The 14,526-nt window shown below is 40.2% G+C and overlaps 1 protein-coding gene and 1 long non-coding RNA gene across 2 annotated transcripts in view; one reads left to right on the top strand and one right to left on the bottom strand.

Annotated features, from left to right (window-relative positions):
- Positions 1 to 7,299, bottom strand: part of asic1b (acid-sensing (proton-gated) ion channel 1b) — a 163,353-nt gene extending 156,054 nt beyond the window's left edge. The window contains exons 1-2 of the mRNA XM_032513334.1: positions 6,517 to 7,299; positions 5,870 to 6,264 (exon numbers count right to left, since the gene is read on the bottom strand). Coding sequence (XP_032369225.1) covers positions 5,870 to 6,231 — 362 coding nt within the window. The 5' untranslated portion in view covers positions 6,232 to 6,264; positions 6,517 to 7,299. The remainder of the gene's footprint in view (positions 1 to 5,869; positions 6,265 to 6,516) is intronic.
- The window catches only part of LOC116687757 (uncharacterized), a 17,814-nt gene that overhangs the window by 1,940 nt on the left and 1,348 nt on the right, over positions 1 to 14,526 (top strand). Inside the window, exon 2 of the long non-coding RNA XR_004331626.1 lies at positions 1,113 to 1,117. This is a non-coding gene — a long non-coding RNA (uncharacterized LOC116687757). The remainder of the gene's footprint in view (positions 1 to 1,112; positions 1,118 to 14,526) is intronic.

Below are 14,526 nucleotides of genomic sequence, written 5' to 3'. Positions count from 1 at the left end.
AAAACACAGAACAAAAGAACCTTTCTCCATAGCAGTCCATACTTCCATTGTATTACATTGGTGTGACACAACAATGAACACATCTTGATATAATCTCAGGTAATTATCCAATTAGCACTAATTGAACTCATACAAGACAGATGATGGGATTGTTTGTGCAGTGTCCTTGAAAGTAAATACCCGCAATTATTCCTGGTAGCATAGTTTTGATGATCACATCTTAATGATGACACAGTTATTATGCCACTTTAGACGAGATCAAAGAAATGTAATAGTGCTACAGACTGGCGAAGCACACCTAAACAAATCTCTGTTTTATTGATAAGCATTCACACAAACACTAAAGACGCAAAATACAGTAATAACATGCAACGCCTTGCAATGATGAATCAAATTAAATCTTTTAATAACCTTGACCTAAGACATTGCTTATGTCTCCCCAGTGATAATACAGTGCCTTGCAAAAGTATTCGGCCCCCTTGAACTTTTCAACCTTTTGACACATTTCAGGCTTCAAACATAAAGATATAAACATTTTATTTTTTGTGAAGAATCACCAACAAGTGGGACACAATTGTGATTGGAACGAAATCTATTGGATATTTTAAACTTTTTTAGCAAATAAAAAACTGAAAAGTGGTGCGTGCAAAATTATTCGGCCCTTTTACTTTCAGTGCAGCAAACTCACTCCAGAAGTTCAGCGAGGATCTCGAATGATCCAATGTTGTCCTAAATGACGGATGGTGATAAATAGAATCCACCTGTGTGTGATCAAGTCCGTATAAATGCACCTGCTCTGTGATAGTCTCAGGGTTCTGTTGAAAGCGCAGAGAGCATCATGAAGACCAAGGAACACACCAGGCAGGTCCGTAATACTGTTGTGGAGAAGTTTAAAGCCGATTTGGATACAAAAAGATTTCCCAAGCTTATACATCCCAAGGAGCACTGTGCAAGCGTCATTTTGAAATGGGGGAGTATCAGACCACTGAAAATCTACCAAGACCTGGCCGTCCCTGTAAACCTTCAGCTCAACAGGGAAGACTGATCAGATGCAGCCAAGAGGCCCATGATCACTCTGGATGAACTGCAGAGAACTACAGCTGAGGTGGGAGAGTCTGTCCATAGGACAACAATCAGTCGTACACGCACAAATCTGGCCTTCATGGAAGAGTGGCAAGAAGAAAGCCATTCTCAAAGATATCCATAAAAAGTCTCGTCAAAGTTTGCCACAAGCACCTGGGAGACACACAAACATGTGGAAGAAGGTGCTCTGGTCAGTGAAACCAAAATCGAACTTTTTGGCCACAATGCAAAACGATATGTTTGGCGTAAACCAACACAGCATCACCCCTCAACCCCCATCCCCACTGTCAAACATGTGGTGGCAGCATCATGGTTTGGGCCTGCTTTTCTTCAGCAGGGACAGGGAAGATGGTTTAATTGAGGGGAAGATGGATGCAGCCAAATACAGGACCATTCTGGATGAAAACCTGTTGGAGTCTGCAAAAGACCTGAAACTGGACGGAGATTTATCTTCCAACAAGACAGATCCCAAACATACAGCAAAATCTACAAGGAATGGTTCACAAATAAACGTATCCAGGTGTTAGAATGGCCAAGTCAAAGTCCAGACCTGAATCCAATCGAGAATCTGTGGAAAGAACTGAAAACTGCTGTTAACAAACGTTTTCCATCCAACCTCACTGAGCTCGAGCTGTTTGCAAGGAGAATGGGCAAGAATTTCAGTCTCTCGACGTGCAAACTGATGAGCTACCCCCCACTTGCAGCTGTAATCGCAGCAAAAGTGGTTCTACAAAGTATTAACGCAAGGGGCCCAATAATTTTGCACGCACCACTTTTCAGTTTTTTTTTGCTAAAAAGTTTAAAATATCCAATAGATTTTGTTCCACTTCACAATTGTGTCCCACTTGTTGGTGATTCTTCACAAAAAAAATCAATTTTTATATCTTTATGTTTGAAGCCTGAAATGTGTCAAAAGGTTGAAAAGTTCAAGGGGGCCGAATACTTTCGCAAGGTACTGTATTCCCTGATAAACAATCACAATTTAAATGCAAATGAACCCACATTTGAAAAAACTGCTTAACTGTAGGGATCTGGCCTTCCCATGTCCTCTCCTAAGCACTTTTTACACCAGTACAATACTGATCAGGGCCTATGATCTTGCTGAGACGGATTACATTGCTGAAATTATCAAGCGCTACATTTTGCGACACCGCTAATGTGCATTAGGAGCATGTTTGCAAGCTCAGGAAACATGTTAAAGCTTGTCAACTGTGTAAGCAAAAGACTCGCTTCTCTGACTCTCATGAGCTGATCCAACACTTTTGGGCAGCATACTTCTCACAACCAACACGTTTTCCAAAATGACCTTTCTTTTGTTAATTATCATATAATTGCCCCTGCGACATAATAAACATAAAATTCAGCAATTTACTCTGCACTGCCAAGTGTGACTTGCAAGAACACGAGTAAGTGATTTTTTTTTTTGGGACAGAGCCTGATGGAGTGGAGTAAGTTAAGATGCTGGTACAAGTAGCTCAGCTATAAACTTACAGCATCTAAGACAGCGTGGCAACACTGCAAGGGAGTATACTGCCTGATCCTTCCACCAGAGACAGTTGCTCAACACTTTGACTTTCTTCTGCCATTTTCTGACAAAACCCACAGCTTGTTGCCTGATTTGAAGAAGCTTACCACTGACATGTTATCTACCCAATCAATGTTTAAAAGCACTGTCTACAGGAAAACAGGGAAGAATGTTTATTGAAGTTAGTTTCAAGTTGTTATCAATGCCTTAGTTTTTACCAACAAAGTCACACAGTAAACGGGCAGCAGTACATTTTTACGTAGTACTCTACAGCTGTGACACTGTTAGAGTAAGACCTACTAACAAAGCTTCCCATGCCATATTTAAAGAAAATGGCACATAAAGTACCAATCCCTGAGTGGGCAAAAAGTAAGGGGGGTATCTCCCAAGGCCAAATGGAACAGTGGTGGCAAGAAACTGTGAGAGAGATGTGAGAGTGTTAATCAGCAGGACAACTCTGTAGCTTAACAAACAGCGCTAATTACACAGGGATAAAGACTTGTTCATCACACAGCTTACGAGACACAAGTTAATTGCCTCTACTTGGAGTCCCCTCTCTCCATCTGAAGTCAGCTCGTTCCAAAGTCATTTGGAGCAAAGCCACAGCTTTAATTTTCTGCTTCCTCTCTCTTGTTCATTCAGTGTTTTGCCCTTATTTCTTCAGGTGCATCTCACTTCATACAAGAAAGCTGGCTTATTTTGCACTGTTAAAAAAAAAAGCCTGTGTTGATATTTCAATGGTCTGGCATTACAGCTGACAGTACAAACATGAAGAAACACATCCGCGTAGGATGCAAGCATACTGGTTGAAATTTAAACCATACAAAGCACTAGTACTGCAGCCCCGAGCAACGGAATCTATTGCTTTCCTGTAAGGTTATCACTTGTAATAAGGATGTATATAGAGGTCACAGGGCAACAATATTCAGTATGAAAACAGATAATTGGATTTGTGTCATTCTAGCATGTACCACAGAGGTAGGCTACTATCCAACTGTGCCTTTGGCTGCAGAGCTGTGTGGATCAATACGCTAAAAATACACTGACTAATGTATTCAAGATTTTATTTAGACATGTTTGTATGTAGTAGATCTTTTATTTTTGCACTAACTGTGCTTGTGTGAATTTTACTGCTACAGCTGTGAAGACAGAGTCAAGGATAGTTATAGAGGTTACCTGTAATGCACTGGTAAACGTGATCAGAATAAGCTGGGTGGTACAGAACAGAAAAAGTGAAGAAATTTAAAGTCAAAAGTTTCAACAGTCAACGGTGTGCTTGTCATGGCTGCCGAAAGACTAAATGATCAAAGCAGAGCAGAAAGCAACAAGTGTACAGGGAGGGGAAGGCAGAGTGAATCACACACACACACACACGTCTCTCCACACTTTGTCAGCATGGGATTTAAAAATCTACTTGTCTGCTTATCCAATATTGAGATATTCGTATCACATGAACTGTAAAATGATGAGGCAAGGAATTGCACCAGCGGCATTTTCTCTTTCATCATCTTATATTAACCACTCAGAAACTACTCATCCATTATCTGGGGGACTCACATGATCTGTGATAAAAATGTGTTCCTTCTCATTGTGTTCCTTTTTTTAATTATCAAATATAGTACAGGGTTTTTCCTAGGTTTGTGGAAGAAGTTAGGTGCATATATTGGGAGTTTGGGTTTAGGGATCCTCCCTTAATAAAATGTTAGGTTTTTCAGTTAACAAATAACAATTTTGCATCATTTTGGACCATTTTGTTTTTACCATATTTGTCTAAAACATTTGAAAAGCTAGAGCAGATGATATAGATGAAATAATATGAAATTAAATAAATATTACTCAAAAAGAAGTCCACTGGGGACCAACTACAACCATTAGATCTGAGAATGGTATGTAGTGAGTTTTGATGCTCACATTCATTAAACATTCACTAGGGCTGCAACTAACTATTATTTTCATTGTTGATTAATCTCAAACTATTTTCTCGTTTAATTGATTAGTTGTTTCAGAAAATGGTGAAAACGTCAATAAGTGTTTTCTAAATCCCAAGAAGACGTCCTCAAATGTCTTGTTTTGTCCACAACTTAAAGACAGTCACTTTACTGTCATAGAGGAGTGAAGAAACTAGAAAAAAAAAAACTGGAATCAGAGAATTGTTTTAATAAAAAATGACTCAAGCCGATGAATCAATTATCAAAATAGTTGGCAATAAATGTAATAGTTGACAACTAATTAATGAATAATAAATTGATTAACATTTGCAGCTCTACATTTATTCAGCTTAGGTGGTGCCCAAAACGGCTTAGGTGCTGATGGTTGGGGTGTATTTCATGTTGTTGCATAGTTTCATAAATACAGCGGCTTATGTGCAGTGTGGATTTCAGCTGACGAGATCTGCGTTATCATTACATTATTAAATTACAAACTATGATGCTGAGCCTTTTTACAGCTTTTTAGAAACAAATTTATTCTGTACCCTTTTTTCTGAATTACCTCAGGCTAAGGTCAGTCCAAGTTCATTTTCACTGAGAGCCTTAAAAGGTTTTGCATGCTCTGTCCATGTTGTTTTAACATCTCCTGGTGGCCTAACAGCGACAACCAGTGAGACAGGTGTTAAAACACTGCTTTGCACTTCCACATGTATGTAAGCTTTCACCTGAGAAAATTTCAACATCAAAGTAAAACTAAGGTCAACATTTCCACAAGGCTACTGAAAACTCAAAACTAAATTTTAATAGAAGTCCACCGTTTCACTAGTACCTTGTAGATTTAAACTGCAAAGTAAAGCATCAACACTTCCTGTTACAGAAAATCTATGGAGTTTTGGTATTTAGTCAGTGGGTTGAGGGATTTAGTAATTTAATGGTTCTCAATTCATTTGATGGTTCAGTTTTTAGAAGACTGCAGTAAAATGTGTACTCAACTTGAAAATGTGCAGTTTAAGGTAAATGTTTCAATGTTGTGACTGTTCACACGATAAGCAATGGACATGATCAAATCCTAAATCAACAACTAAATCCTCCTCCAAACCTTATTTTTGAAGCAGAAAGTGTTTCTGTGTGGGAGTTTGTGTGCTGAATACTGGTTTGTTTTAACATATTAAAGAATTAGACTGTATGCTTGTCTCAGACATGCAGACTGACATTGTGTATCCAGAGCTACTTAAGGCAACAAGCAGCCCTAAAGGTAAAGTACACGGGAATGAGAGAGAGAGATAGGGATAGGGACACTATCTCTCTCACACACACACACACACACACACACCTGCCGTTGAGCATGGCCAGGAGCTCCCCAGCGTGGTACAGGTCGTTGCGCGTCACCCGGCTGAAGCGGAAGGAGTTGAGGTTGCAGAAGGTGACAGAGGGGAACACCATCGTGGATGCCGCCAGCTCGTCCAGCTTGGTGACATGGGGGTACTGGAAGTAATACTGCACCCGGTCCACACACACCATCACCAACATACCCACGGAGCTCAAGAAGAACAAAATCCACAGGATGCGCTTGATACACATCCGCTCATAAGTGAACATGTGCGAGATGCCATGCAGCGTGGACCTGCTGGCGAAATCTTCAATAGGAGCCGGCTCCTTGTAGTCCATGTCCTCCGAGTCCGCTTTGAGAGCCATTAGGTCCCCGGGATGAGTTTAGATGAATGAAGACTATGGGATTGCAAACGAAAGAAACTGGCTTTACATGTAAACAGACGCTTTATTAATGGGAAGGATAGTGGCTGCAAGTTCACGCCCTTCTACGCATGCATTTCTCATGCAGCCTGTGTGAGATGTTGCGTCACTGACAGCCGGCAAAATACCCCGGCATTCAGAGCATTTTACCCAATATATCCTTAAAATACCGAGTCCTTAGATGAAAACACTCGAAGAAAGTATAGACGGGGAAAGCATGTGCAGTACCTGGGCTGGGGTCACAGTTCCATCATAAATAGCCCGGTGTGGAGCGCGCATGGATAGATGCCAACGCTGTCCTCTCCTTGCACACTTCTGTGATATTACCGAGTTGATTTTTGGCTTCCACGCTCAAAATAAAAAAAAAAGCAAAAGCACTGGACAGGTCTGCAAAAAACAGATCACGTAAATCTGCGAGGAAAACAGGGAAATCTGAATGAGAAAATCAAAGCGGCGGTATATTCTTTCTCTGTGTACGGCAGAGTAGCCTACATGACTACATGGCTTTCCCAGCTCTTCATATACGAACCCAACACGTGCACGATACAAAAAAAATAGCCGCCGATTTCTCGCCCGTTAGCGTTTTAAAAGCAGTCGTCGGGGTGTTCTGGGTTTTTTTCACAGCCAGCATTAACAGCTGCATCACAGAGGAGCTGGGTCTGTCAGAAAGCTGCCTCGGTGCGCCTCTGCTCGCTTGCATCCATTCCCTCCTCCGAGCTGCCTCCACAACAATGCAGGGAATAGCCTACTTACTCCGGTTTCACTTGGATTCCCGCTGGTTTATCCTTCATTTACAGTGTTCGGGAGAAAAAAACATACAGTATGTGTATGCCGACCTGGGCAAAGAGATGCAAGTACGGCCCAAAATGCACAGCGTTATGAATTAAGGGAAATCCACCTCAGGGGTGGTCGCGGTTTGATGGGATCAATTAAATTCGCCCCCAACAGGAGAGAGCAAGGATAGGACGTTAGGCTCTGTGGTTTACCCCAGGTGATGAAGCTCAACGTTGGTGTCACTTCAGCGATGTATGTGTTTAACCCAGAAGAGAAGAGCCTACAATTTCAGCAGTGATGATACAGTATGACTAAAAAGTTTCATTGCCTTCCCCGCTGCCCGTTTCCTGAGCTAATGTTAGCTTAACGTTAACTGTTTGATGAGCAAAAAATTGCTAGCTTCAAGTTTTATTTTCCAAGGGGAAAAGTAAATTTTATTTTTTTAAAGCATAGGCTATGGTGATAAAACATTACCTTATCATTTATGGGAGATTTAAAGTCAGTTAATGTACTTGTTTTTAAAGGTATTAGCTTTAGCAAAGTAAGTGCCAGTGCCAAGTTAAGCAGCAACTATTAATGTTATGGTGGCAATGTTGAAAAGCTAGCAAGATTTGAAAGTAGCATCGCCTTGGGGCTCCGTCTACTGCATGAGCACCGCTGAATTTCTGCTTCAGAGCAGAGTGGAGACAGACCGCAATTTTACTCATTAAAACTACTTAATGTCTCATTCACTGCTGAGCAAACAGAGTTTTCCTTTCCATACTCCAGCGGTCTTGCAGTATCTCCGAGAACCTAGCTACGTTACGTTAGCGGTCTTCGCTAATATACCGTCAAACTATTTCATTAGCTAACGTTGCGGCGAAATTGGTGGGCTTAGCTACATGATTCGGTCATTGAATAAATTGTACTAGTTGAAAAAAGGAAATATACGTTAGCTGCCGAGCTAACTGTTGGCACATTGGCTAGCTAGCATATAACAGCTCCCATAGAATTTGATGTATAGCTAACGTTAGCGACAAATCGTTAGGATGTAATTAAAGCTAGCTTATAGCTAGCTCCCCTCGCAAATGTTAGGTAACTTACAGGGGGTGGCGACAGCGGTCTCTAGTGGCGATGTTATATAACAATATAATTAAATATATATATATATATATATGTGTGTGTGTGTGTGTGTGTGTGTGTGTGTGTGTGTGCGTGCGTGCGTGCGTGCGTGCGTGTTACCTTCAGAGAATCTTTAGGGAAGTTCCCAGTCCCTCCAGGATTTCGTGATGTCACGATCGCGCCAGTTCACGTGAATTCAACCAATCATTGTGTTGGTGTGACTCGCAATTTTGACCAATCACCGCAACTTTTTTTTACAAATTTGACCAATAACCTGAGTTTCCCGCGACTTCAACCAATCCCAACAGTCCCACGTGCCCGTCTTTGTATGTTCGTGACTCCTATGACCAAGCTGGAGTGAGATCGGGTTGACGTCACATGTACTTGGTCATATTCTTGACTTGAACATTTGCCATTTACAAACAAAACGTACAGCGAAAGACGGTACAAAACATTTTAGACCGTCCTGCCAATCTGTAAGCATTTTAACATCAATGTCCGCTGTAACTTTTTTGGCTCTCTGTACCGCCGGGGCTGCTGAGTTTCCCCCGCGACTGACTTGCGCACACACACACACAAACACAAAGGAAAACCCCGAGATGAGACGTAGCCTACACGTACACGATGACCTAAATTGAGGATAGCAACGCTCGTAATTGTAAGTGCAATGATAAGTTAAAGTCCAATAAGTACTTCATCTAACCGTATGAATGTGTGCCCCAGGCCAGGATAGGAAATTAACTGAACCATGTAAAGATCAACAATTAACCGACAGGCGCTCATATTTGATCCATTCAATAAATTATTATTTTTTGTCTTAAATCCACCAGCCATTTTCATATCATACCAACATTTACAGACTCCTGAACTTTTTTGGTAAGGTCCTAGGAAAAGTCAGCCCAGAGTTATTTTATTCTCCCCAAAAAAAGTTTTCTTGATAATTGCAACTTTTTTGCAACTTCATTACAACAAACATACAAAAAACATTGCAATTTTTATTGCATTTTTTTTTTTTACAAAAGCTCCTGCAACATCAGTCATTTTGGGCCGCAACAATCTCAAAAGAAGTCTGGGAAATCCTGGGGGGGACTGCCTAGTAGAGTACGCGCAGCGGGCCAAAGAGGCATTTAATTGTTTTTTCCAAGTAGACAGCGGGGCATTGATTGGTGGGCATTTTAACGAGATTACAGCAGCTTCAGATGACAGATCTTTTTCGCTCCTTTTTCAAAGTCCATAAGTCAATTATTGACCTTGGGGACAATTCGGTAAACACAAAAACATTGCTCAAAAGGAGACCTTTTTTAAACTAAAAATGCAGAGTTCTGTGTAGGGCTGGCCACTATATCCATATTGTATCAACATCGATATATGAGGCTAGATATCGTCATGGAAATGTAATATGACATAAGTGTTGTCTTTTCCTAGTTTTAAAAGCTACATTTCAGTAAAGTGATGTAACTCTCTGAACCTACCATACTTACTAGCAGTTTTATTATTTACCTTTACCCACTTAGTCATTTTTTACCCATTATTGGTGATTATTTATCTTAAATCTTATTGTGAAAATATTTTGTCAACAATATCGTGGCAATATCAACATTGATGTATTTGGTCAAGAATATCGTAATATGATTGTTTCTCTCCAAATCACCCAGCCATAGTTTGGTGCCATATCTTGGAGTAAATTCATAACTGTAAACATTGACTCAGTGTAGTGACAGATTGTTAAGGGACAGGAATGTAAATGATAAAAACGGGTACTTTAGCACTGGAAGAAAAACAAACTGCTCCCAGAAGATAACTGACAGTTTTGAAAGTTCACAAATAAATATTGTTACTGCTTTAGGTTCAATACGCACCACACTGTAAAACTACTCATAAGTGCAACTTACACACACCTCTTAAGACCCTCACATTCACATACACATTAGTACACAAATGCACAAATTGTATTGCACACAGAAACTCAACACATACTGTTTGTTTGTAGGTGCAGGGGTATATTTTCCTACAAATACACAAACACGCATACGCATACTTGTACACATATACCGTAGTGCCTGAATACATATTGTGTACACACATGCACATATAACACATACACATTCACACATGTTTTGCATACACAAGTGCATGCAAACACACAGTTGTACACAAGCTCACACAAATCGCTAAACAAATCTATTTTCTCTTCTGACCAATTCTCTGTAGTTTACTGAATGGAACATCCAAACATGTCAGAGGGAGTGAGTCAGCCAAACACAGGCAATAAGGCTGATGTGTCGCAAGACTGCCAGTGCCAAATCTGTCATAGAAACCATATTGCCAAGAGGCGAGGGGAGTTCACCCATGAAATTGTTCATAATGCGTCCATAATTTCCATTTGCCATAGTATTGACTGTGACAATGTGGCAGTCTTCTATAAAGCCGGAATCTTATATTGATCAGCAGTGCTGGGAAGATGAGCCATGATCTGTTCCAGTGAGGTGAAGTGAATTCTGGGTAGACATTGCACGGCACACATGGGTTTGAAATTACAGTAGCTATTAAATGACTGAGGTACACTCTGATAGCAGGTGCTGAGATCTAAGATTCCCTAAATTAAGCTTTTATCATGCTTTGTTAGTTGGTGGTACAATGATGGTGGAGTAGCTCACTGAGAGGATACTTACTACCAGTTACATTATTCTGTAGAATATGATAACGTAATGCTCTTCAGAGGTACCTGGATGGATAGGCCTCTCTAACAAAGTTTTTTTTTCCGGTGCAGCTTTCTTTGCAGGTGGCTCCTTGGTACAGCTCTGCCTCGACTTTGCCGCTGTCCAGGCCTGCTTATGAATATATTTCCATGTAATGGCCCCATGAAAGTGCGTCTTTATTTTCCAAAACGTTTTGAAAGCTCAGACGTTGAAAGTAAAAGTCTTATTTATTGGCAGCACTTCTTTTCTTCCATGAATGGAGAATTACATAATACCAAGAGATTATCATTATGAAAATGTAACCCCTGTTCATGCACAATCACTCCATATAGCAGTCCTCTTTGTGCTCAAGTAGGAGGATCTCTGCAGTATGTATTTATTACAGTCATAGCTAGATATATTTATTTGACAAGATTGACATGTGGCTGTATAGAAATAAATAATTTTCCTAAAACACGTTTTAAGTCTCATAGGAATAAAACAGGAGTAATGCAGGCCCTTTTCTCTTCCAGTTTTTGTTAGTTGAGAAAACCAGTTACTGGAATTTAAATGCAAGAGACGAGTGTTGGGGGGGGGGAAGAGGGATGTTTTCACAAAGCAGAGAGAGGCCCTGGGAACAAGAGGGAAGAAAATGCATTAACGACAGCTAGCCCTTAGTATGCGCTTCCACACAGACACATGAATATAAAAAGCACACACATTAAAAGTTCCCTGTGTCCGTGCTCTTTGTTTTTTTCTTATATTGCTGCAGTTGAAAACAATGACGTTAACAGCCTCCTTTGCACATGGTGCGCATCAGCTGTCGTAAAGTTGAGCTGCTTTTAGCTTGAAGTATGAAATAATAAACTTTTTATTGCAGTCAGGGGTCCCTATAACACAATATACGGTATAAATAAAAAGAGATTGAAAGAAAGAATGAACAGTGTTTGTCCAGTCATAGTTTCGCAACCAAAACTAGGCATTTTTTTTAAGCTGCTGTAAGCGATGTTGGGTGTCGTTACTTTTTGTAACAAAACAAGACTAGCTTGCCCCTCCCTCCTCCTCATCCCGTCCCTCTCCCTTCTGTGCTTCCGCACACTAACCCCCCACCCCCAAATCCTTCTTGTCGGTTATTGGCTGGAACACTGTGTGTGTATGCTTCGTGGTGCAGGTGGACACAGTTTGTTTTTGTTGCCATTTGTAGACCCTGGGCTGTCTACGCCTTTTTTTTTACAGTGTGTTCTGGGGACAGACAGCTCGCAGATAGTGAGGAGATGGAGCTGTATGTGACAACAAATGTTGTAGCCTAAAACACGTGACATCGCGTAGAGCACCTTTAACATTCCACAAACAGAAAGGGATTAATTAGTGTGTGTATCTGCTCTAATTTAAGCTGCAAATTTTTGCTGCTAATGTTAGCATTATGTCCCGCATTTCTCTGCTTTGAATGGACTCCATGCATGTCTACAGTTTTAACTAAACTCCATTAGCAGCGAATTTCGTTTGATATCAGCGCATAACACTACTTGCATTGGAGACATCGCTACGTGCTTTACATACACCGTCCTGTCACACACAGGGACGCAGGAGGAAACCCGGCAGCTGATCCGCTTTCGGGCTCAAACGAGCAGAAAGCAAAGCAACTATGGGAGTGAGTCACGCGTTCATGTTGTAGCCATTCATTGTTGTATTGGTACTGTATTATTGTAATCATTTGTAATTAATTCCTGGTCATGCACCTGTGCATTGTTGTTGGTCATGGTACGGGACATCAGACTGGTCTGGAATTTCAGAATAGCTGTTTGTGTCTTTTTTTGAGTTTTACTCATCTGAGTGCTTTTTTATATGTGTGACAGTTTTTTGTTGATAATGGTTCTGTAATATAAAATATTTTTGATGTAATGTTTTTGCCTGTTATGTTTAATTTAATGGGAAATAAAGACATTTTTGTTAACAAAGAAATTGTTTCTGAACACCAATGCCATTCAAAACAGTGATAACTGAAACAGATATACAACACACCACGCAGTGTGTATACAAATATTTACTGCAAACAGACCTAAGTAGTAGCCTACACACATTAGAACATCTGCATCTGCACCACCACCACCAAAGAACATAGCAGAAATATATATACATACATATGACGCTGTTGTCAAAACTCACGCAATTGACATACACACACTGCAGACGGCATCTTGGAAGTTTGTTAACCAAGTAGTGTCTCATTTCATAGGGGTATGTTTTCACCCTTAGCCCTTGTCCCTTAAAACCAAGTGGTAGGGCTCGAGGTGAAAAGAAGGTAAGGTAAGACGAAGGGGAAAGACGGAGAAATGGGATTCAGCCTAAGACTGGAAAAATAGTCTTTTATTCAATTGAAAGTCACAAAGTTAAAACTGAGCACTGAAAGGTTTTGTCATAAACTCAAATGACTGGCTTCTCTCCTGTTACACTGTTACTTATTCCATATGTATGGTGGAGAGATAGTCTCTTCACTCAGAGAACCAAGGTTACAACATAACTAAGTATTTTTGGCAGTAGATGAGACCGTGGAGACCAAATGTTTTGTACTTGAATTTGTCATTGTACAGAAGACAGAGAGAAACAAAGCTTATTTGAATATTGTTTCACATTGATTACGTTCTAAAGCACAAATAAATTACCATCAAACACTCAACAGATGATTTTTGTGAAGACATAGAGTGTGCTCCTTTCTACTCTGCATTTTATTTGTAGCAGCACTAAACAAGGAAGTGGGCTACTCTAGTATGACCATTACAGGACGAAGGGAGAAGATTTCTCTTTGCTTAATGTCATTAAAAGTAAAGTAAGGTTTTGCTGTCCGCTTCCCAACTCTTTTTAACAGAGTGGTTTGCAAGACAGCACAACAGTGAACTGCATGCACGTGTCTCGGCTAAGAAAGGGTTTTAGAGGCAGCTTTTTTTTCTTCTACTATTGCTCTGCAAAAGTAAACTCAGAGCCAACTTTGGAGAACGGCCGTGGGATTTTCTGTGCTAATATTAAGGCTGTTCTGCACTTGCACTTGCCCTGATATCCCTAGACACTTTTTACCTCAACAAGAAATCTCATCACTTTTAATCTCGCAAGATCTAGTCACACCTCTAGAAGATGGTATTTAACTGTTGTGTCTAGATTGCAAATTTCACAGATTTCTCATTTGCACAAACTGCTTAGATTGTTACTTGTACTTGGACCAGGAGCCTGAACAACCTCCTTCTGAACCACTCTGAAAACTATGTCCTGATTGTTATTTTGTGTTATTTGTATCAATCCTGGCTGCAAACCAGTTTCCCAGAAAGGGACCATAAAGATACTTTAAACTTTATCTCAGTTACCAATGCTGTTTGTGAACCCTAAATAAATTGTTAAGCTCTAAATAAAGCACAGTTATTGGCAGGCCCATGTGTCACTGGCAATAGTCTTCATTTCAGCTGATAAATAAGATAAATACTATTCTAAGTTTGGAGTTGTATTGTATATCTACCAGAGTTGTAATTCTGCCACCATTATAAGTGTAAACATACTGTATGTGCAGGGCTAACAATAATGACAGTGTGTTTTGGGTCATTACTTTCTTATCAATACAAATCAGCTGTTAACTGTTAAATCATGCAAACTGCTTTGATACCAATCAGCATATGTATATATATATATATATATATAT

The sequence above is a fragment of the Etheostoma spectabile genome, chromosome 4 (assembly GCF_008692095.1).
Source record: "Etheostoma spectabile isolate EspeVRDwgs_2016 chromosome 4, UIUC_Espe_1.0, whole genome shotgun sequence".
NCBI lineage: Eukaryota > Metazoa > Chordata > Actinopteri > Perciformes > Percidae > Etheostoma > Etheostoma spectabile.
This window is presented reverse-complemented; position numbering and strand designations above follow the sequence as displayed.